Source organism: Manduca sexta, chromosome 27 (genome assembly GCF_014839805.1).
Source record: "Manduca sexta isolate Smith_Timp_Sample1 chromosome 27, JHU_Msex_v1.0, whole genome shotgun sequence".
Classification (NCBI taxonomy): domain Eukaryota; kingdom Metazoa; phylum Arthropoda; class Insecta; order Lepidoptera; family Sphingidae; genus Manduca; species Manduca sexta.
Window position 1 is genome coordinate 6529866 of NC_051141.1, and position 24234 is coordinate 6554099.

The following is a 24234-nucleotide window of genomic DNA, read 5'->3' on the forward strand; positions in this document are numbered from 1 at the left end:
AGATTCAGTTGAAACGCTGCACAGCTTGTTAAGAGGTCTTAGGGTGGAACGTTCTTAAGGCTTATTAGAATATCGGAGCCAACTACCGCCCCTGAAGAGCGTCAGTTCGTGCATCACTTTTACTCATTAATTATCTGTAGATTACTAATATTTATAAGTCGTGAAGCGACAGTTGATTACGTTACGTAATCTGATAAGATGTAACGTTTATGGAGAGAGATAATTAGACACTGATAACTGTAGTTTATATTAATAATGATAAAAGCTTAAGTTGGATGACTGTAAATCGATTTCCCCTTTCCGAATTCTTTCATTCGTAACAATTCGTTCACAAATCTATAAGCCTTCTAGCTATGTCGATGTTCATTGTGGCGACAAATAACCTATAACCAAAATTACGAATTTACGACCTGTTGTAAAAACTAACATACTAAATAATGTATATCATAATAATATGTTAAATATTTCTGCATGGAAACGCATTTTAAGCCCCCACACGGTTATTAAGACTTAAATGGTCGGCGGTAAATGTATTGGTTGTGCAGGCAAAGTTTACACTTGCGGTAATGAGGTGATTCTGCACTTTAGTACTTATCACGTCAGTATGCATTTGCCGTTCCACACTAAAAGTGATATAGGCTTTTCCTTACTATGTTTGGTTTTATACTATATACGATCACGCTAGGTCATGATTATACTTGGTACATTATCGAGATGTGCAATGTGCATGGGAGGGAGCCTCGAGTAAAAGCCAATATTCAATAGTCCGTTGTGACTACATAATCATGTAGAACATTCGAATTTCGAATAGGCAATATAAAGATATCAATTATATTATGAAATTAGACTCAATATTGCAAAGATAATTTGGTCATCAATTTAATTATTATCTATTGGGAAATAATCTAAGACTTTGCTATGGAACTGTGGAATGCTGGACTATTCAGTCTGTGCAGGTATTTGTGCCGTTTCTCATGAACAAATTTTCCTTTCCTCATAAATATTATTACTTAAGTTCTAATAGCAGATGTCGTAATCGATTCAAAGTGGTATATCAACAATTTAAGGTCTTGGTGCTGACGTGTAAAAGCAATAATAATAATAATCATCATCATCATCACCTACAAGATATCCACTGCTGAACATAGGCCTCCAAAAAATAATAGTAAAGATCAATTGCTAGTTACCCTCACGTTTGTACGGTATGATTTGAATTTTGACTCAGTTTCAGCAGAGTTATCTGAAGGTTTACTTTCATGTATTATACAGAATTCATTTTTCATTACACATCAAATTTGGTCCTATATCCCTCTATTTTGCAGTTCATTATAAAGATTACTAATTTGTGAGTTAGGTACCAAAATGATAAGATTTTTATTACTTATAACTAAATGGTAAAAAAAACATTCAGCTAACGTAAAACTGTGCCATACATTACTTTCCAGTTCCAAACGGATTGGTTATCTCCGTCACTTTTGATTCATCGTTATTTACTTTTATTTATATTTTGTTCTGAAATAAACTATTTTTATTATTTCTTGTCTTTGTGGTTCATTTTTCACGTCGAAGTTCCCACTGCGAAATCGATTTCACGAAAACCGCAATGTTTGTTTATTTGTCGATTCCCCTTCCAACATAGCTTTGATATCGAGAACTGTTTCTGTTGCGTTGGTTTGATTTTCAAACACAGATTAAAAATTTGCTTATTTATCTCACATTTATTGGTTTGCTACTATTTTATAGACTAAATCTAAATTAAACATCGAACTTAATTTTTGTAATTTTGAATGTGATTGTTGTGAGCAAACGCTTCAATATCGTATCATACGTAGACGATTCCATGTTTAATTTTGGCAATTAATATGTTGTAATGGGACGAAATCTATACTCTATCTATATCAGATACCAAAACCTTTTTTTTCATAGACCTCTTTCAACATTTCGCTGCTTACAGTGGATCTTTTTTTAGGTTTAAGAGAAAGTGCATTACAACTACCGGCCATTCATCGCGGCAGGTTATGTTGGAGTCACCGTGCCTCTTACGACCCTTATCAATATTATCCGCTTACATTGATAAGTGGAGTCAGGCCAACATTTTAGTACTTTACTATGAAACCAATTAAACACTTATCTATGATAAACTAGAATACTTATCTTACGAATTGTGGATCCACATTTTTTTGGTCACGGTCACGCTAACGTAGATCCCTGTTAAGTCTTCCTTGGACCCCTGGGGTCTACTCGGACCACTTTGGGAATCAATGATCTATATTATATCTATATACACTACTACAACTAAAGGGGTGGTTTGAATTAGAGTTACTAGTTCGTACTGAAAAAACGATCTCATGTTGTAAAAACGGGGAAGATTTGTTCCTCTTTAGAGCAATGTGCGTTGCATAAACGGTTAAAGTTTCGCAACAATCATGTATCATGGAATTGTTCCTCTTGAAAAGTTCTAAAAAATATATTATAGTTCCTCAACGCATCTGTCTGCCTGTCTGGATGCGATAAAATTAAAAACTACCCATCGGTTTTCAATGAAATTTGGTATGGAGATAGTTTAAGACCCTGGGAAGGATGTAGGCTATTTTTTATCCGGGCAAAAAATATAGTGGGACTTATTAATCCTAGAATTTCTTTTACGTGGACTGAGCTACGAGCAAAATCTATTGTAATAAAATCATAAATTTGGTTCATTACTATGATTATTTCTTTTCGATTATTTGCACTCATGATACTTAATGTCTGTAGTTTATTCAAATTTTCAAATATTGCTCTCAACTTTGTACGAAATGAAATGACTTCGCTTTATTGAAACTTTATATGTTTATTATTTAACTTAGGTAATTTTTTTTGTTTAACTACTGAATATTCATTGAATATGTTATTCATCAATCTATAATTTAAATACCATACAATTATATTACAAATGCGCACATGCATCTGATATGCATCACAAATATTAACTAACGGATCGTTCTTCATAATCCACTTATAGGATTTCAATAATTAACTGTATTATTCCACTAATTGACAAGACATGTGGATGCATTAGTATTGGAGAACACTCGCGTTAATTCGAAGTGTTACTGTCTCAGTAATTATACTAGTAGATAACCAATTAGGCTACTTTCCTCGGTTATATATCTTACCTAATTCATCAATGTTCTATTGCGTATACCAAGGATGGTAAAGTACTTTAAGTTAATATTTTGTAGGGGACTTATTAACATAATTTCATCCTCAAGTATTTTTGGTTATTAAAATTGGCGACTCTATGCGTTTGTGCGCACTTTTTATTCACATAATATTGTGATTTAACCTAGCAATAATAAAGGCGTAATTCGCTACATCATTTTTGTCATTTATGATGTCACTAAAGCTAATATAATGAGAAATATTAACGTTCATTAAATCAGTCTGGAATTAGATCAGGCAGTGACTTGTACTCAAGGTTTTATTGAAAGATTTTATACAATTTATTTATACAATTAACTTAATATAATCAGTTTTTGAGGATACGCTTAGTAAGCATTAACTGGGCATGAAGTAAAAATGAACAACAATGTAACCTATTTATATTCAATGAAATTAGTCATGATGTAAAGTATGTAGGCTCAAAGTAGATACTAAAGAAAGGTCATGGAAGAAATTGTTAGCTTGAGGTTGACAATCGCTAGATTAACTGATTGGGGTACATAGTTAATCTGATATTGGAAGGTAAAAAAAATACGTGATACATTATCCATCTGACATCAATGAGTATTGATTGAATTGACTGATAATATTATAATGACTCATTTGCTGCTGTGGAACGAAAGTCTCTGTAGATTAGTTTCGTTTTAGGTTTATTCATTATTGTGATTGATTACCTCTATTCTATTTTAGTCTCATTGCGACGATGAGTCCTTGCATTGCTATAAGAATCCACCTAAGTTCATATCTCAATATTTTTCATTTAATTAAAGGCCCAATCTTTAAAGATTTGTGTTTATTAAAAGCGGTAGTAAATGAAATATTGGTCCTTAATAATTGATTATTGCCCCGTCATTTTAGATCGTTCCTATTTGTAGATGTATAAAACCATCATAACTAACTTAAATTTTGCTTTCTAACTTTGGTTTCTTTATCTATTCTTTTTAGTTCCAACGTCGGGATTCCAGCCCTGAAATGTAACTTTACCGTAGCAGTTTTTCTTTTAGCAATATTAAAACGGAATCATACGAGCGCTGTTATATGATTGATTACCTGTTCTATTTTAATCTCATCTCTACGATAAGTCCGAGCATTGCTATAAATATCCACCAAGTGCATTACTCAATATTATTAATACAAAGCTCATTATTTTAAAGATTGTTGCTTTTAGATTATTAAATGAAAGATTTTTCCTGATGATAATTAATATGATGTAGCATGCTTATTAAATTTGCACATTTGACACGAGATGCCATAACGATAATTCCTAATGATCCCAATTTGAACTTCTCCCTCTTGTTTCTGTGCCATTTAATTTTATTTTTTTCAAATTTACAGTGGAACTTCCAGATTCGTTTACATTCTCGCAAATATTTCAATAGTTCTTCTATACATAATATGCAACATACCGCAAGACCTGGAAGCTTTGAAATTTGCATTATTCAACTTGCTGTAATTGTATACACGGTATAAATTGCTCGCAAAAGTCGACCGCTGGAAGTTTTCTTCCTAATCTAAACCTCGCTTACAGATTTTATAAAAAATTCAATATAATGTAAACTTAATCTGGACTATTAAAACTATTTAAAATCGTAACGAAATAAATGTTTATGCTTACATTCAAGTTATTTACAGTACATGTAATCTAAATTACTGTATGCGTCAAGACAACGGGACTGTATTTGCTGTCCAGTTCTAAAAGACAATCCGATTTTACCATAAGCTATATTTTAATGTACCTGCATAGTTCATGACAATCATATCATTGTAATAGTCAAGTCCGATAAAAGGCAACACTAAATTGTGTTAACATTTAAATTCATTTAAAAATAATGCAGAATACCTCTGACATTTAACGAACCAAAGCTAAAAGCAGTACAGTCACTGTTCATTTGCTAATGTAGATAACCGCAACACGCTGGTCTCGGTTGGAAGTTATTTACCATTTTTTGCTCGAAACTGTGACAATATTTCTGTTTCATAATTGATATTACGTCTAGGTGGAACTTCTACCCGTGTGTCGTCAAATATTTATAATTGTATAACTCTCGTTCTTGCAATGCGGGTGGTGTCTGAATTTTAACGGGTTTTAAAACAATTATGAATATACTAATGCGTTTTGTCCCATTCCGTTGTTTTATTGAATCTGTTTATACTATTGACGTATATTCTATAGACATGAACGTCCATATAAACTATTTGTTCAAAATCTAAAGTAAAATGGCAACGAAAACGTAATTTTTATAACCTATTTATTCACTTGAACAACAAATAATTTGACATATTTTTACTAAATCCAAGTCTACACTTAGACTCGAGTTCTTATATCATGAGCGCCACTCCGTACATAACCATAAGCTGTCAATATTGACCATACTAAAGTCAGTCTAAATGGATTGAACAGTTGAACACAGTGAATGTTCGGAACTCCAAATCTAGTACGTAATACATATATATCGATGGTTTATATGCATACAAAATAATAATAGTTTACACTGTCTATTCTTGTCTCTGTTTTGATGTTCTGAACAAATATTACAAAGTATATATAATAATAATAATATCTGCCCTGTATTATATACTTGCCCACTGCTGAGCACGGGCCTCCTCTACTACTGAGAGGGATTAGGCCTTAGTCCACCACGCTGGCCTAGTGCGGATTGGTAGACTTCACACATCTTCGAAATTTCTATAGAGAACTTCTCAGCTGTCCTCACGATGTTTTCCTTCACCGTTAAAGCGAACGATAAATTTACAAAGAATACACACATAACTTTAGAAAAGTCAGAGGTGTGTGCCCTTGGGATTTGAACCTGCGGGCATTCGTCTCGACAGTCCGTTCCACACCCAGCTAGGCTATCGCCGCTTACACAAAGTATACACAAAGTATATTAAAATCTATTTTTAATTTTATTTATTTTTATAAAACGCCAATTGTGACGTTATTTTAAATAAAGATAGGGTGAAATATTTCGAATGTGTAACATTTCACCATATATATTTATATACTTTATACATGTTTTACACATACGAAACATTGCTATCATTTTATGCAATTTCGTAACTCAAAAAAGATTTCTTTCACTGAAATGATTGTTTAAGGAACAGAAACCCGATAGCGTACATTTTATTTAACCGAAAAAGTTAAAAACAAACTTGATTCACTTTGTAAGGCTTCGACTACAGAATGAAATATTTCGAAGAAAATTCAAACAAAACGTATTTCGGTTGTTAGTTTTCCCCTTTCGCAATTGTTTGTGTTCGCAACAAGCCAAGGCTTGCTGTTTAAAATGATTATACTTAAATGACGTAATAATGAATATACTTAAGTCGCACCCTAAGAACTAAAGTGACCTAACTCAACATTTATATATTTACTGATTTTGTTTAAAAAAAACGTCCTTCCAAAGCATGCTCTATAACCCTATGGCGAGAAAAGACATAATTATAGAATAAAAACAGAGGTTCTCACTTTCGACGACCGCGCAACTCACTGCCTTCTATAGTGTTTTTAAATCTTTTTTATTCGTTTCCTACAAATATTTTTTTAACTAAACCCTGTGCTTAATATAAAAACAATAATGGCTGAAAGGACGTACAATTGGCGGTCCTATCGCTTGTCATTTTACTGCGTAAAGCATTATTATAACAAAATATAATAACCTCTATATATTTTTATGGGAATCTGCCCCCTTCGCTACCTATAACGAATGACGTCATAGTCGCTCTACATAGTACTTCCGGGCAGCGCCGTCGCCGTTTCCTGCGTTCTTCACGCGTGCTCTATGTGGGCTGATAATATCATCGTTAGTTACTTAGTAGCACATTCAACTAGGTTTTTAATGTGGCTAAACATGTTTACAATGTTATAATAATTGCTGACAGTTCACTTGATTACCTTCTAATGACGTTTAATGGGATTGATGGAAAATACTACGTATTACGTCTATACAACTTCTACAATGGAAAAAAATGAAATTAAATTAAATTATAACCGCAAATATTATAAAAAAGAAAGCCTCGCAATATTTGATACTACTTCAGGGTATTTTGTTACGATAGGGATAGGGATTTAGTTTACGATAGTCTTGTTGGAAATAAAACGGTCAGCCGAGACGAATGTCTGCAGGTTAAAAACCCACACATACAATTTTAACTTTTCGAAGTAACGTGGTAAATTGGTAAACAATACATTGTTTACCAATTATCGGTAAAGGAAAACATCATGATCAAACCTACAAACCTCAGAATTCTCCGGAAGAATTTTGGGGATATGTAAAGTCTGCCATCCCGCATTAGGCCAGCATGATGGCCTAACGCCAAGACCCTCTCAGTAGTAGAGAAACTCCATGCCTAACAGGCTGGTATTATTATTAGGATTGATATAAATAAAGTTTAAATTATATATATTGTATTTTTATTACAGCAGCAGTTCATACTGCAATAGGTTCGGGGAATACATCGTTTTTATCATGACAGACTGAAGCTTGTGGGCCAAGGCTCATCAATAGACAATTGATCCCACATCATCATGTGAGTGGAGGGATATATTTTATATGCGCCCGGATAGCGACCACCGTACACAAAGTGATTAAACCGACTATAGTGGGCCACGTAAGTGTATCACCTTACGGAATCAGCCTGTGTATATCTGGTTCCAACAGGCCGGCATAATTATCATGCCGAGGAGTAATCATCTCTCGTCAGTCGACATTCTATTCCACTTAGCATCAGATGCAGAGGGGTCATTTAACAATGCCCAAAAAAAAATATCTGTATATAAGCATCTAACTAACCTCTCCCTTCAGCTCGGAAGTAGCTCCATCATACAGTTAGATCTTGTCGTCGAAGCCGGCCGACGCGAACAGGCTGCCGTCCGGACTGTAGCGCGCCGTTACCTGACTAACCGTTTGATTGTTACAAGCTACAAAGGTATGTTTCACTGCATTCGATCGCCGAAATTGTAGAATCAATTTGAACAATGAAGCATTGTTAAATTTATCTTGATCTAAAAACGCCCTATGGTGGTTATACAACGTCACAGGAAATTAAATTTATCAAACCCTGGGAAGAAGAGTGTAATACTTTTAAAGGTTCAGTATATTGTCATGTTACTAACGCCATCTTATAAAATTGAATATTTTTTTCGCTTATGTCTCCGCCCAGGTTTAATTATAATTTGTGAATCGTTAACCATCCAAGTTTATAATTTTCAATAAATATACAAAAAAAAAGTCATAAATAATTTTAGCCGTATAATTTTAGATGAATCAGGTCCTTACAATATTTGATTTTCTATTTCTATTCTATAAATATCATATTATACTCAATAAATAATACATTATAAATTCCAGTCTGATATCTGATATCAATGTACAAGTATCGACATCTCTGTTGGTAGCTGATAGTGCAGTAGTATCTTAATAATTCGAATATATTTTTTCATAGATTTTTATACTGTATTCTTACATACTGAATCATTAACTATAATTATTTGCGTTTAACTTGATATTTTAAACAAATTGACTTTTAATTTTATTTTATTCAACAGTTGAACAGATTATATGTATGTCTACACAAATTATTATAATGTTGTATCCAATTAAAATGCTGGTACACATAGCACTAAGTAATTTTTTTTTATAGCCTTATTGTGTACTGTATTTGGTGGATTTAATAAAATAAAATCAAATGCTTTATTCATCACGTAGGCGAGCATAGTTGCACTTATGATAAGTCAAGGTAGTACATGAGAATATTTAATTATTACTTAATTAAATTAGCATTATTATATAAACAAAGAGAATTTATATTGAAAATAAAATAAATGAAAAATATACTTAGTAAACGAAGAAGCTAGCTCGGGCTGGCAGGGAAGAAGAAATAAAATGATGTATATATGTATTTTTAAATAAACAATAAGGGAGAAACGCGTCGCGATCCTCACCGGTGAGGGCAATAAAAGCCCTAACCTAGCTAACCTAGCAGCCTTTCACTAACTACCTAAGCGATGACTACCCGAAGAAGAAAGGCAGAAAGAAACTCCGGGCTTTATTTTTTGTCATCAATTGTCCATTCTTTTATAATATTATTATTAAATATATTTTTTGAACAAGTCTTTTCTATACAAAGTCTGATTAATTATATAAGCTAATACACGCACATCACCGTAAAAGTGCGGAGAAAATCCACATAAAAGTATTTAACAATAACTAAAAATTAACGAAAATAAAACAATAATACTAAAACATTTATAAAAACTATGAAACATGTACAGCGTTCATATGCCTACATTTATAAACATAATTTTGTTGTTTTCATTTCATATTTTGATTTAGATCTCGGTCAATATAATTTAGGTTATACATTTAAAGGCTGCTGCAATAAAATGATCGGTCGGTCGTCTATTATAAATTGGTATGGTAATTAAATAAATATATGAATACGTAGTAATAATTGTAAAACTAATGTGAAGCTGGTAGCGTTGCGACATAGAGCGAGACGGGCATTTGCTGCAGGCAGGTTGGGTGTTGTGAAGCACCCTGTACTGAGTGCTGCAATTTACATAAGAAATTACATTATTACGGTGGCATGCGCCCACGGCCTTGACCATTATTGTACTTATTGGAGAATGCAGGCCGCGATCTCAGGGCTTAATTTCTTGTTTAATTCTTTTTCTATAGTATAAAGTGCACATTTCGTAGTGGGACGAAATAAAATCACTTTTTGCATGTCATTATCGATCACGTCACTCCGTGCATTTATAACATTGATAACAGTTAGTAGGATAACTCCAAATAAGAGTAGTTATTATTTTTAGCATTACATGAGCGATCTATGAGTTTAAAAATGATGATAATTGTAGTTTTAAGTTAAGAAATACAACAATTCTGTTTGTAGATACAATAGTCGAGTGAACATTACTGAAATATCACTTATTAAATTATTGCTAGTTTATTAAATAGATTGAAATACTGCGAATCCGGTGCTACGCGTCGTTTTAAAGTACATAATCGAACGATTTACATACTTATTTGGTTTCATTTGAATACAATTAATTTACCACACTTGTTTGTGGTAAAAAAAACTATTATTTTAACTAATAAGGCATGCAGCACTCGAATACTCCTAAAGCGTAATAAAATAACAACAATATATAGAAACTCACGATACATTCGCCAACGGCTACACATGCCTAAAAATCTCAGTTTGATGAAATGTTTTAATATAGAGGCTTTTAAGCGGACCTTGTAGGAGAGCGACGATGCGTACAGCATCACTATCTATACCGCACGATCGCTTCCATTTATCCGGATTAAAAGTAATATCGACGTACATGTTATCCGTTTGTGATGTCGAAACATGAATACTACTCTACCCATGTGGCAATACGGTAAATTACTTTTTATACCACATTGCTTTACAATATTCCGTGAATTCAAAATATTAATTTTGTATTGGGCATATGTTGGTATTAATTATTTTTTCAGAATAAAATAGGGGAGTTTTGCCGTATTTTACCTAGTTTTATAATTGTAAATAAAATGTCACATGCATTTTATATCAACTTACAATAATTAATAATATGTTTTAAATCTTTGAAGAAACAAATTGTTATGTTTGCTTAAAAATCACGACAAATCAGTTGCAATGTCTGAAATTTATAAAACCCAATATAACCCGCCGCTAGATAATCAAACACAAATGCATGAACCGATCAAATATTTCTTTCCGACATATTTATGTGCCATAATTCTATAATAATGTGGAAGCATGGAAATGTGAAGTGTTACGTACACTCCAACCTAATTCCTTGTATTTTTTTATATTTCTGGGGCTGCACGATACTCCAGAGAAGTCATTTCTTGCTTCAATTAATACTCGCAGGGCACTAAGGCAAAGTTATAACTTAAGAGGCATGATTTTGTATATCTAGGTATGATGTTTGACATCTAGGATAATTAATATGTAGTACTATCGTGTAAACGATTTATTAATTTTTAGCTATGGAAATCTTTATTATGATTAATGATAAACCAAATAATGATATTTTAAACGTAAGCCCAGAAATGCAGCCATTCTTTAAATTTTGAATGTGAAGACTCAAATGACTATTGCAATAGACGCGCAAGAAGGCGCGCGTAAAATCTCCTGCATAATAAATACAAATAGTGTGAAGTGATTTTGTGCCAGATGCTGTATAATATTATGGTCTAATTTTTTGCTGTTTTGTTACAGTGGAACGGGCGGAGGAGGGATGTTTGGAGACGTCAATATTTCTGCTATTTTGGACTCTCTAAGCGTAAGCTATGACAAGCGAGTCAGGCCGAATTATGGGGGTTTGTACTTTCAATATTTTATTTGTTTCTATATTGTCTTTTGTTCCCGCTTTAGCCAGTTTTCGAAGCATTTTAAGTACTTTTTGGTGGTGAAACCCTAAAAAATTATCGATTAGTGTTCATGAAGTCAATGTACACATCACTGCTGATAAATCTTAAACAGAAGACATTACATTTTTGTAAAATACATTTTCATTTTACAGTTTTAAATAAAACTTAAGAACGGTAAAATAAAAATGTATTTTCGGGGCTTTCATAATTTGAATGCGGTTATAAAACGAAATCACTAGATACAGGCCGCTTACATGTTGATCTGGATATCTTTACGAGAGGTCTATGTTCAGTAGTAAACATCATGTGGCTTATGCTGATAATGATGATAAAATGTAATTAAATAAACATAAAATTATAGGAAATATTAAATGGAATGTGGTCGTCGATACTCACAAGCCGGCATCGAAACAAGAAAATATAAGGCATTACTGAGGACGTTGACGAAGAACGCGTTACAACGATTACGTAATAATTGCTTAAAATGTTTAAATTGATTAAATATAAACAGTTTCAAAATGGTGTGGTCTAGTAATACTAAAGGGGAATCTCATCAATCGAGACATAATCACGCAGTACGAGAAGTCTAATAACACGGTAGCTCCAGGTAATGTAACCGATGTAACATTTCAGGACCGCCAGTGGATGTGGGAGTCACCATGTACGTGCTCTCCATCAGCTCCTTATCTGAAGTGAAAATGGTATTTAATAATAAAAAATACTTTTACATAGATGGTCATTTTTAGACAGAGAAATGACAATAACTACGTTTAGGTTAGCGTCCCTCGGTCGAGCGAAGGACCTCAAGACTGGCAATGAAACGTAAATTTTCTTGGTCTTTGCTCGATCGAGGGATTCCGGGCGTCACGTCACCGTCCTCTGGTTTGGTTTTCACTGCGCAAGACGCGTGCGCGACTCACACTTGGGCTTGATTGCAGGTCCGCCAGTGGAGGTGGGCGTCACCATGTATGTGCTCTCTATCAGCTCCGTCTCCGAAGTGCTCATGGTACTCGCCACTGTCAGTTCACGCTTGTCTCGGTCGCTTCGGCAGCCGCGCCGATGCGACCGAGCAGCCCCAATCACGAGGCTGCGAGCATGCCGGCGTTATGGAGCTGATCGCCCGGACGGCGACGCACCATTTTTAAATAATTTCTTTCATATACAAATTGCTTTAATTATTAAACGTCGGCAATAGTTGTGCGCTTCTCTGGGCGTGACTCAAAAATACATACTAAAATGTACTTTGCCATTAAGCATCCCTCCAAGCAAGACCTTTTGCTCCATTGTTGTTTTTAAGTTTTTATTTAAGCTTTTTGTGTTCTTGAGTAGGTATTTGTTGTGTCTGTGGGTCTCTTACTATTGTCTCTCAAATGGCGTCTAACAATTCAGATCCGCCACTCGCCTTAATATTTCTTACTTTAGTAGTCTTGCTATGAATGTATTTATTGTTTGTAACGTTGTCCAGTGAGTTCCGGTTGAACGTGGAAACTTCAAAAATTTATTGTTTGGGTTTTATGTTTTTTTTTAGTACAAATCCAATTTCAACCCTTCAATTATGTTTTTTAATTGTAACAAAATGGCAGTCTTGTAGTTGGAACCCTTTTTTCTTGCTACGAACTTCGACTATCGTAAATAGGTACATTACATATTTGTGGGTGTTGATTGTTTTGTGTATTTTGGACGCCGGTAAGCCTTGATAACGGTTCCAAAACGAAGAGGTGTTTAAATCAATATGACCCCAGGGTGTATGACCCCTAGTGGAAACCAAATCAAGGAGACTGTTAAAGTCACTTCAGGACGTGACCCTGATCGATCGTTAAATATAGTACTTAATTAGTCATAGAGCTCATTGCAAACACACATTGTGATGTCACTCAATAAAATCGTGTTTAAATGATAAATTATCATCGCAAATTATGTTTGTTGTTTTAACACTATTATGTTTAATTATTTAAGATAACATTTAAAATCTTATTATAATATAGCCGTGTCATTTTCACTGTAATACGATATTTGTAATTTTTTAAAAACTTATGTGTGCTTGTAGTGAATATAAGTTTAAGCGCGTGTTCCAAAGACAATATTATTTATTATTAGTTATTAAAATTATTTTACGAAAATATATATTTTAAATGAGCTAAAAAGTACTGAAATATTTTTACATTATTAATTATTGTTACAAATCAATTTAGAAACACTGAAGCGACGATAATTATTTACTATGGAATTTAATTCACTCCTTAAGTAGTCGGTAAACTGTATAAGTAGAACAGTCCTGTGGCATTTCTAAAGTAAAATAAAAATTATAAATACTAGAATCAGTGAAGTCAGATTTATTCTATGATGTGACATTTATATCAAATTGTCGCTGCTATATGCGGCGTCCATGGCGCGCCGAGCGAGCACCCGCCGGCTTCGAACTTTACACTTTTTAGAGCTAACGACCTGTTCATATACTTATCTGATGTTCAATAAATTACGTATACTCAATTACTAATTATCACTTACTCCAGCATTAGCGACTTCGTATGATCTAGCTGGGCGTATATTCGCCTAGTAGTCTCTAATATTTTTCTATATTCAAAATATTATGCGTTGTTGATTTTATTGAATTACGCTCGGAATTTGCACATTAAAACAGTAGGCATATACTTCATTAACACGACAAGTACGTTAGAAAAATAGTTGCCTAATAATAGCCAGATTTGTGAGAAAGATCGGAAAAATCGGGGTGTCGCAATCGGAGCGGACGGCAGTTTCCTGCTGCATGCTCTTAGGGCCGTAGTCATAGTGACTTTCTATTATCGTTAATGCTAATCATTATCATCATCATCTAATAGAAAGTAGGAATGACATCCTATCGATAACTCTATCGCTAGGATATATCATTTTCATACTAATCAGCGTTAACGATTATAGAAAAGCATATTCGCTACAGCGCCTGATTAGCTAGATGGGCAATCGCTCTGTCAGCAGCTAATAAAAAATAATATTACTTTAAGACTTAACATACTTACATGTTGCAGAAAAATCTACACTTCTGACAAACTAAAATATTGGTTAGAAATTGTTTCTTAATGATATTATTGTTAATCTTTTTTCATTCTTTGCATAATTGTAGATTTCAATGTCATTTACTGAGTAGGTACGTAAGTGTCAGGAAAAAGTGAATTAAGTTCCACTGAGACGATAAAATAAAATAAACAAAGCAGATCAGTTTTTAACACTTATAACGTATAAAAGATAGGTTTGCCAATTTTTTCTCGATAAATTTAAGCTAAGTACGTTTCATTTTAGAAAACATCATCGATTTTTTTAGCTTACGTGAAATCAGAAAGCCAACTTTGTTTCCAGTGCCAGCGCTGTCGTACGCAAAAGATAATAACTAAAGTTTTTTGCAGTATATATTAATGTGACGTCTCAAGTTTATTGATAGAGCTAGCTAGCAGGATTTTGAAATAATCTATAGTGTAACTAAGAACCCCAGCAACAAATTCGAATGAACGCCGTGCAAATAATAATTTAAACATTTATACTTTTCGTCGTCCAATATCTGACAAGCTGATATTTTTGCTCATCTGCATCAGAATTTACAAACATAAAATTAAATAATTGAATAACCATATTCATTCGAATGCGTTGTCTGATATATTTTTGTGACGCGAGATGCAGAAACAATGAATGTTATGCGGTGATGGACGTTTTGATTCCAAGTTAACGCTGAATTAACATGTACAATTTGGAATTTTAAGGAGAAATTAATGCACATGCGTCTGAATTTTGAGTGACATTCATTGTTCTTACTGTGAAGCCTTTACATGCCGCCATTTAATACAACAGTAACAAATGTTTCAGGATTTTACGCTGGATTTCTACTTCAGACAGTTTTGGACCGACCCGCGGCTCGCTTACAAAAAGAGAACGGGTGTTGAAACTCTGTCTGTCGGATCAGAATTTATTAGGAATATATGGGTGCCAGATACGTTCTTTGTAAATGAAAAACAGTCTTATTTCCACATTGCAACTACGAGCAACGAATTCATTCGTATTCATCATTCTGGATCTATTACACGAAGCATAAGGTGCGACAATTGAATTGACATGCTTCTATTACAGCTATAAGATTATTTTTCTGTTGTGCTTATACTATGGAAATGGTATGTTATTTATTGTATTGCAGACTGACTATCACCGCGTCTTGCCCAATGGATTTGCAATATTTTCCTATGGACCGTCAATTATGCAACATCGAAATTGAGAGCTGTGAGTAATTTCATTATTACTAATTATGACGATCATTTGGCTTCCACTTGTTATTAAGTTTAAAAATCAAATCTTACTTTGACCGACTCTTCTCGATTTTCGCTTTATATGAAAAAAAAAATGTAATTTTAAAAAACTTTCTGTTATAACTGAGCTGCAGACCCATGAAGCTTCCACATTCGGTAGTTAAAGTTTAACTCAAATTTGAAAATGCTTCCTAAAATTAAAACGACGTACGTCCGAAGTATTTAACGCTGCTGTTATGAGAACACACCTCACCTTTGGTAGATTGGTAGACCGACCAACTCATTCACCTCAACAAATATATTAAAAACCCAGTGCGATGGGTGCTTATATTATCGTTCCATATCTCTGCATGGTACAGTCGGCTACACCATGCGGGACATCCGTTACAAGTGGAACGAGGGGCCCAATTCAGTGGGCGTATCGAGCGAAGTGTCACTGCCGCAATTCAAGGTGCTGGGCCATCGTCAGCGAGCTATGGAAATCTCCCTAACTACAGGTATCGAGCACCGACACATTTCACTTAGAGCACTCCTACAGGACTCTAACCGATTGGTGGCTTTTTCAGTACTTCATGTATTTGACTGATAGACTCGCATGCACTCGCTTAAATTAACATTTTTATGACAACTTTCCTTTTTACCTGACCCTGGAAAGTTATTTTGCTTCCTCATCAATCCGATGACACATAATCTGTACAAAAATATAGGTCTGTCAATACAATCTAGTAATTAATAGGTGTATATATTTTGTACTATTTTATTATGTTTCGAACTTGTTAACAATACTTTATTTCTTTTGCAGGAAACTATTCACGGTTGGCGTGCGAAATTCAATTCGTCCGATCCATGGGCTACTACTTGATTCAAATTTACATACCATCCGGTCTTATCGTCATTATATCGTGGGTCTCATTCTGGTTGAATCGCAATGCTACACCTGCTAGAGTGTCCTTGGGAGTAACCACTGTATTGACGATGACGACGCTCATGTCCTCCACTAACGCCGCTCTGCCCAAGATCTCGTATGTCAAGTCTATTGACGTTTACCTCGGCACCTGCTTCGTGATGGTCTTCGCCAGTTTACTAGGTAACAAAAAAGGAAGGACGCTTCGACAATAAATTACAAAAATCAATGTCGTCATTACGGCTTTGACAAATGGAAGATAATTTACTTTATAATGCTGTGAATGAGCACGTCTTCACCGATTTTTATCCGGAGCATACGCACATTTTATTAAAGAGTTGCGCTAGTTTAAGCAAACAAACACTTGACTCTGTGTGTGTGTAAACGGTTCTCAGTTGAACCTGCTTCGCGATGTGTGCTTAGGCAATCTAACTTTTTTAATCAACGTTGCTATTTTTATTGCAGAGTATGCTACTGTTGGATATATGGCGAAACGTATACAAATGAGGAAACAAAGATTCACTGCTGTTCAGAAAATGGCCGCCGAAAAGAAAATGCAAATAGATGGCCCGCCTGGAACATCTGAGCCATTGCCCCCACCGCGAACCAGTACTCTTAACCGACCTCCGCCACCGAGTAGATCTTCGGTAAGAATTACAACAATATACACATATTTTTTTTGTTCTGGATGTTATTCATAATATGTCCGTCCTTTTCATAAACTATGACAAATTAAGAACTTACATTTCCTATTATTCATTTCAATGACTACAAATTTTCTTCTGCGTTGAGAAAATTGGTACTGAGAATTTTATGAAATTATTTACTATTTACACGTTAAAAACTATTGTGAAAAAAAAATACTTCTGAATACTGAAGCCAAGCAGATATAATTAAAAAAATAAGGTAAACGGTGATGAAATTAGATTAATTAATTCATTCAATCTGTTAATATTTTCTTCCACTTGAGTGAAACTTCCAAAATATACACAATACTATATGATTTATTTTTCAATAAACAGGAAGTTCGATTCAAAGTCCACGACCCTAAAGCATATTCCAAGGGTGGCACGTTAGAGAATACGATAAATGGAGCTCGGGCTGCGGCCCCGCCGCCCGCCCCGCAACCCGACGAGGAAGCAGGACCCCCGCCACATCTTTTACACGCATCAAAGGTACCTATTTCCATCACAGTGTACATCACGTAATTGTTTTACTTATAGAAAGCGATTGTTATTGTGCATAAGCGATTGTAGCTGCTGTTATTTGCAATGCGGACTGCAAAGCGAACTCGACCTTATACACAACAACCTAAAATTTAATCGTCAAAGTGAAGCTTAATGATATTTCCAGGGCATCAACAAGCTCCTGGGTACCACGCCATCGGACATCGACAAGTACTCGCGCATCGTGTTTCCAGTTTGCTTCGTCTGCTTTAACCTAATGTACTGGATCATTTATCTGCACGTGTCTGACGTTGTTGCCGACGATCTGGTTCTACTTGGCGAAGAAAACTAAGCGGATTCATTACATCGCACTGGCGCTCATACAATCTTATCAAGCATTAGCATCAAATTTTTCTTTATTGAATGGATGCAATATGCAATAACCATTTTTATTCCATATATCGTACGATCTAATAGTTATATATTTAAGTGGCACTCAAGACATTTAATTATTTTAGGGAGTAAGAATAATAAAGTAGAGTTGAAATATGTGTAAATCTTTGTTCGCAGATGCAACTAGAAAATTTATTATTGACAATTGTAACACTTTATTTTGTATAAGCACTACCTTTTATAATGCACTATAAAATATTTTCCGTTTCAAAAATATCGGGATGTTTGCCATATCTACATTTAGAATAACATCAAGCTTAGCGGGATTTTAAATGTGCATTTTATAGATGCAGTAATAGAACTTTGTTGTTGTCAATTCTAAGCATATAGTTTGTCTTCTAGCACTGTTATCTATCATTGTTAGAACTTATTAACATAGAACATTTATAATTCAATAATGTTGCATACATTACAAATTTTAAATCAGAAAAGAAAATAAAAATTAGCCAACGGTGCCCTTAGAAAATTTTAAAGATAAAAACAAAACATAAACAAATTAATAATTCATGCATAGATTAAATAACGTAGAATTAAGTAAAAATGAAAATAAAGCAGTCATCTATATCAAAATAAGTTTTAATAATCGTTACATAAAATTTAAAGATATTCATTGTCATTCATAAACGTAGTTATTTGATTAGATGCAGATATTAGACGATCATAGTCCCTAATATAATTAGTGCCTCTTCTTGCATTGATAAATTATTAAGTCCGTTAGAAATTCAATACTTCATTGCGTCAACACAATAACTGAAACATTACAGTCTACTTACTATATAGATAGATACCCAATGACGGAACGTAGAGCAAGCAATGTAACTCCGACACAGTCACGGGTCTTAGCTGAAACGGTGTGTAAATAATTATAAATAATATTTATACGATTAGTATACACGTACGTGATTGCCCTAGTATAAAAAAATATTATTATGTTCAATTACAAGTATACACTGGTAATACACTTCAATATTAAATCTAGTGCACTGAACACTTTTTCTACGTAGTTTAAAATTTACATATATATCAACATAATATACAAATATAATTGTCGGGTGACTTGCACCCTTTTATTTTTCAGTATTAAAACCATTGTTTCAATTTATATTTTATTTTCTGACTAAAGCTTGAAGTATGTAGATGATGTGTTTTGTAGTCAGCGCTCATAGCCGAAACTGTCTTGACAGATATAGTTGTCAATAATGTCGTAATTTCTAAATGAGCCCAATAATAAAGCGATAGAGAGACGTTATTTGGCGAGTTTGTTGTAAACAATTACTTGTGCTGTGACTTATTTACGATTGTACTTTGTTTTCAATATAAATAAACAATAATTTATACATCAAAGTTTGTAAAATTTTATAAAAGACTTAAATTATACTTAATATTTAAATTATATTATGTGTATATTTGATAGTTTTGCCTTGGTTATATCTTGAAAATGTTTTAAATGAAAGGTTTATTGTACTTCACTATCATTTTATGTGTTTGTTTAAGTTGACTCAATGATTGTATAATCTCTGTTGATTATAATCATTCCTATTTATTTCTGAATTTGCTCAACGTCGTTTAAATTAACTTTTATATTTAATAAGGAAGTGCAAATAAGTAATTAAAACGTTTAGGAATTGTAATATATAGGTTAGATAGGTATATCATTACATTTTTCATTATTTGCCTCCAGTATTTGTATACATTTAAAATATATGACGATAAATATTGTTGTTTTCAACATCGCTTACTTCCCTGTACTAAGTGTTCCAGGTTTAAGGTTTGAGCGATTCCTTGGTTAAGTTGGAAGAGGTGTTTAAATGAACCATTCCTACTGACAATTTGAAGACTGAGTCAGTTGTTCAGTTTGTTACGTTGCTTATAACAATTAATGTACTTAATATTATGTAAAACGTTGTATTATCTTGTGGCGAGTAATTGTACTTCCAAGTGTGAGATTTGTTATTGGTGAGAATTCTTACAGAATCTATTGAAGCGTTAAGTTTATGTTTTAAAATAATATTAATTTATTGTTAAACAGCAATCAGCCAAATTTATAGATATAAATTAAACATCAAAATGAACTATGGATTATAAATGTAAATTATGAAATGGGAATAATTATATAGGTCGTGAAGTTTGCATTATATTGCACCTAGTTAGTAAGGAAGTAGCGTAGCTTGGCGTTTTGGGGAGCGGGCGCGGCGTGCGCTGGTGCCGGTGCCGCTGATGCGATCTACATCGAGCTAGCTTCGATATACTAAATTGGATCAACATGCACTCTCGGTAGCCGTACTCTCCAGTGCTGCACAAAGCAAAGAATTCCTTTGACTAGTCCAATTGGAATATATTTTGATGTGTAATGTATCAAACACATCGCATGCATCGCCCGCAAACCTCACACGCGAAACCAAATTCTAAATCACATTTAAATAAATCTAGAATAATTAAACAAATTATATTATGAAAGTAAAATCAATTTAGAGAAAGTAAGATGATTTATTATAATAGGCGTCGAATAAGATATGACGAAATATATACCCTAATATCACGTAATCCTGAGAAAGACTCGTAATAATATGGTAAAACGAGTTTTATTATTATGTTGCAGTTGCAATTGATATAACCAACATAAGACATGTTTGGCCATGTTTTTTTTGCCAGAAAATTAAAAACTTCAGAAAGAAAAAAAAAACTTTAAATACGTAGGTTATACGTGCAAAAAAATAATAACAGTGGTATTTCATGCCCCTTAAAATTGATGTATGTTAACAATGTTTGGTACGAACCTTGAACATCGTATGTAAGCGATTTATTATTTGTAAGTTGATTAAAATCTTAAACATAGGCCTGCAGGAGCACCTGAATAATAAATCATAGACAATATTATAAAATATGATAATTCACGTATCAATAAATCAATAATCTCCATAAATACTTCAGTTTGAAATCATGATTAGTTAACTGAATATTAATTGATGCTCATCGATTGTTAGTGGAAGAAGAAACGTATTTTAGTGCCAAATTTGAGACTGTATTTAAATAACCTTCTTAAAATATATTTATGTTGAACCCTGACCGATTGTAAAGTTTATAATGTTAAATGAATTTAAAATATATGTTTTTGAACATTTTTTTCAGTGTCCATAATTAATTTAAGGTAAATTATTTATTTGTTAATTCTAAAATGGATCTCGCTACTTAATAATAACGTACTCGGATTAATTTTGTAGTTTCAAATGTACGAATATTCTAAATATAGATACAATGTATGCGTATTAAATTAAATAAAATAATATGAAAACTGTGTAATCCATTACACCCTTTAATTATGAGCCTAGACTTAAGAATTTTCAGTTGATAAAAGATCTGACATAAAAGAAAAGTTAAAACTCTGGCATAAAAATAATTTATTGGAGACGATTCAGATAAGAATTCAGAAAGTAAAAGATAATCTGAAATCTGTGGAGGGCATTAATTTCCTGACTGAAGCACTACGAGTTCGGATTCCAGCTCGGTGTCTTTTAAATCATACTGATTCAAAAATCCGTTGAAATCTCAATTCGATTCATATTGGAGTGCATTTTTTCTGATTGCTTGAACTTGATTCGAGATTTTTCCAACGCCACTTTACTGATAGTTCGACAATGTCTCCACGAGAGACTCGGTCTATAGGGACACACATACACACTTTTTTCCTTTTTTTGAGCATTGAATTAACCGCTTTCCGGTGTAAGATAGGTATAGTAAGCTACTACGAGTGGTATTTGCCCAGTGTTGTTATACAAGCAAACTGGTATGTAAGATACAAAATGGTTAAGGATTTACACCCAATTTTTCAATATACAGATGTTTTAACAGGTTCTCTCTATTTATATAGGTAATTGAAAGTCAAAATTACAGAATTATTTATCTTATATAAATGATTTGACAATTGATAAAAGCCTCCAGAGAAATAATTATAGCATCAGATATATTGTTTGAAATTATAATTCTAAATTCAAATCCAATTATATTAGGGCAAAAATAAATTAAATGTTCAACATAGTTTGCCTCCGAGATAGTTCAAACATTGATTGTAATTTAATACACGCATCTATCACTCCTATGGCATTCAAAGTAAAGGCAAATAACATAATATTAAATATAAAAACACATTCCTAACCAACACAACTGCCAAGTATTTCTGGGATAAATAACAACAATACTTAAAAATAATTTAAAACCACACTGATAAATAAAGAAAAATCTTTCATTTCAAACAGAGATAAATATTTAACACTTGTTGAATATCGTTCCATGAAAATGCATCGAATTGGACCAATATTGGAGATAGTTGAACCGATTTAGACAACAATGGACTGGCCTGTCGCAAAATTGTACCAATTACATTATAAAATAAGCAATTGTAATGTTCTATTGTTATTTAAATTGCGTTTGCTCATATATTTATGTTGACGAACGAAAGGTCACTACGAATAAACAATACAGCACCCATTAAAAATATATTACAGAAGTGCAAACAACCGTAGTCGCTGGAGATGGCTGTGTTTTTACGAGATTTTAAGTCCATAATTTTGCTCGCACGAAATCTTTTTAAATTCTAACTGACAATAATATAGTTGTTGGCGACTTAGAGCTCTAATATGATTTACTACTTGTATGAGAGCGTTCCGTAATATTCTTATTAATAGTACAAACATTTAACATCGTTAAGGCCTACCCCCGGCCAAAACGAAGAGCTCACATAACTTAGAAACTATCTATTCGGAGTTTATAATACATAAAACATACATCATTATAATTTGCAACTAACACTATTATATAAACAATTTATTAAGAAATAATTTAGCATTTCGAAAAGATTTTAAATAGATGTTTTTAAAAAATTGTAAATCATTGTAAGTATATTCCCGCTCGTATCCCACGCGCCGCTGAGTACGGAATGAATTTCTCAAGGCCGTTTGTCAGGGCGGGGACTTAATAGTATTCGGTGTGATTTTCTGCCAAGAGATAACTTCATTTTGAGGTTGGTTTGTACACTGTGGCCAATATGTGGTTTATTGCGCTTTCCAAATTTCAAAATAGTAAATAAAATTATTAATATTTGTTGCCGGTATTGATACTTGTTTTCGTAACAAAGACGTAGGTACCAAAAGTGTTGTGTCTATGTGTAAGTTAACATTTATTTAATCATTAAAATGTTTAAAATATAAGTTGTATTGTACTCTTCCAAACTTCTACGATGCAAAACTTAATTTACGATATTGGTGGGGGTTAATGATATTGCTCAAACTGAATAACTTTATAACAAGTAGTTACATTGTACGAAATTTAGTTCTGTGATCCAATAAATTATGTGATCTGTATTACTCGTTTCATTTAATACATTTATTATATTTTAAAAATATTATTTTGACGAATAAGCTAATAGAGTACTTCTCGCAACCGCTCGCCCTGTCAACAGTAGATGATTACAACTCAGATTTATGAATCAGCGATTCTTTTTCCAGTAAATAAAAACATAATCAAAGCTTGAATTTTACAATTACTATTGTTTAGTGTAGAGTAGAAACCACAAATACCTAATTTACTTACTTATCAACTGAATTAGTACAGATTAAAGTAATTTACGAATTCAAAATGTTAAGACTGTACTGAATAGTTGCTAAGCAAAATCACGACGGCCATTATGGTATTTCTCAGCTTGCCCAGGCATTTGGCGTAGTCACAAGCAATGTACGGATTATATAGATGCCGAAAGATTAAAATGATTAAATTTTAAAATGTTTTCATTTAAACATTTCGAATTTGCTATCAATAATAACATAGTATGATTAAAAATA

At 33.2% G+C, this 24234-nt stretch overlaps 1 protein-coding gene across 1 annotated transcript in view; it reads left to right on the forward strand.

Annotated features, from left to right (window-relative positions):
* LOC115446089 (gamma-aminobutyric acid receptor subunit beta) overlaps window positions 1-18840 on the forward strand; it is a 48488-nt gene extending 29648 nt beyond the window's left edge. The window contains exons 2-10 of the mRNA XM_030172647.2: window positions 11437-11537; window positions 12222-12289; window positions 15444-15670; window positions 15769-15851; window positions 16237-16374; window positions 16680-16964; window positions 17247-17428; window positions 17804-17956; window positions 18135-18840. Of these exons, the coding sequence (XP_030028507.1) occupies window positions 11437-11537; window positions 12222-12289; window positions 15444-15670; window positions 15769-15851; window positions 16237-16374; window positions 16680-16964; window positions 17247-17428; window positions 17804-17956; window positions 18135-18299 (1402 nt within the window). The 3' untranslated portion in view covers window positions 18300-18840. The remainder of the gene's footprint in view (window positions 1-11436; window positions 11538-12221; window positions 12290-15443; window positions 15671-15768; window positions 15852-16236; window positions 16375-16679; window positions 16965-17246; window positions 17429-17803; window positions 17957-18134) is intronic.
* The last annotated feature ends 5394 nt before the right edge of the window (window positions 18841-24234 follow it).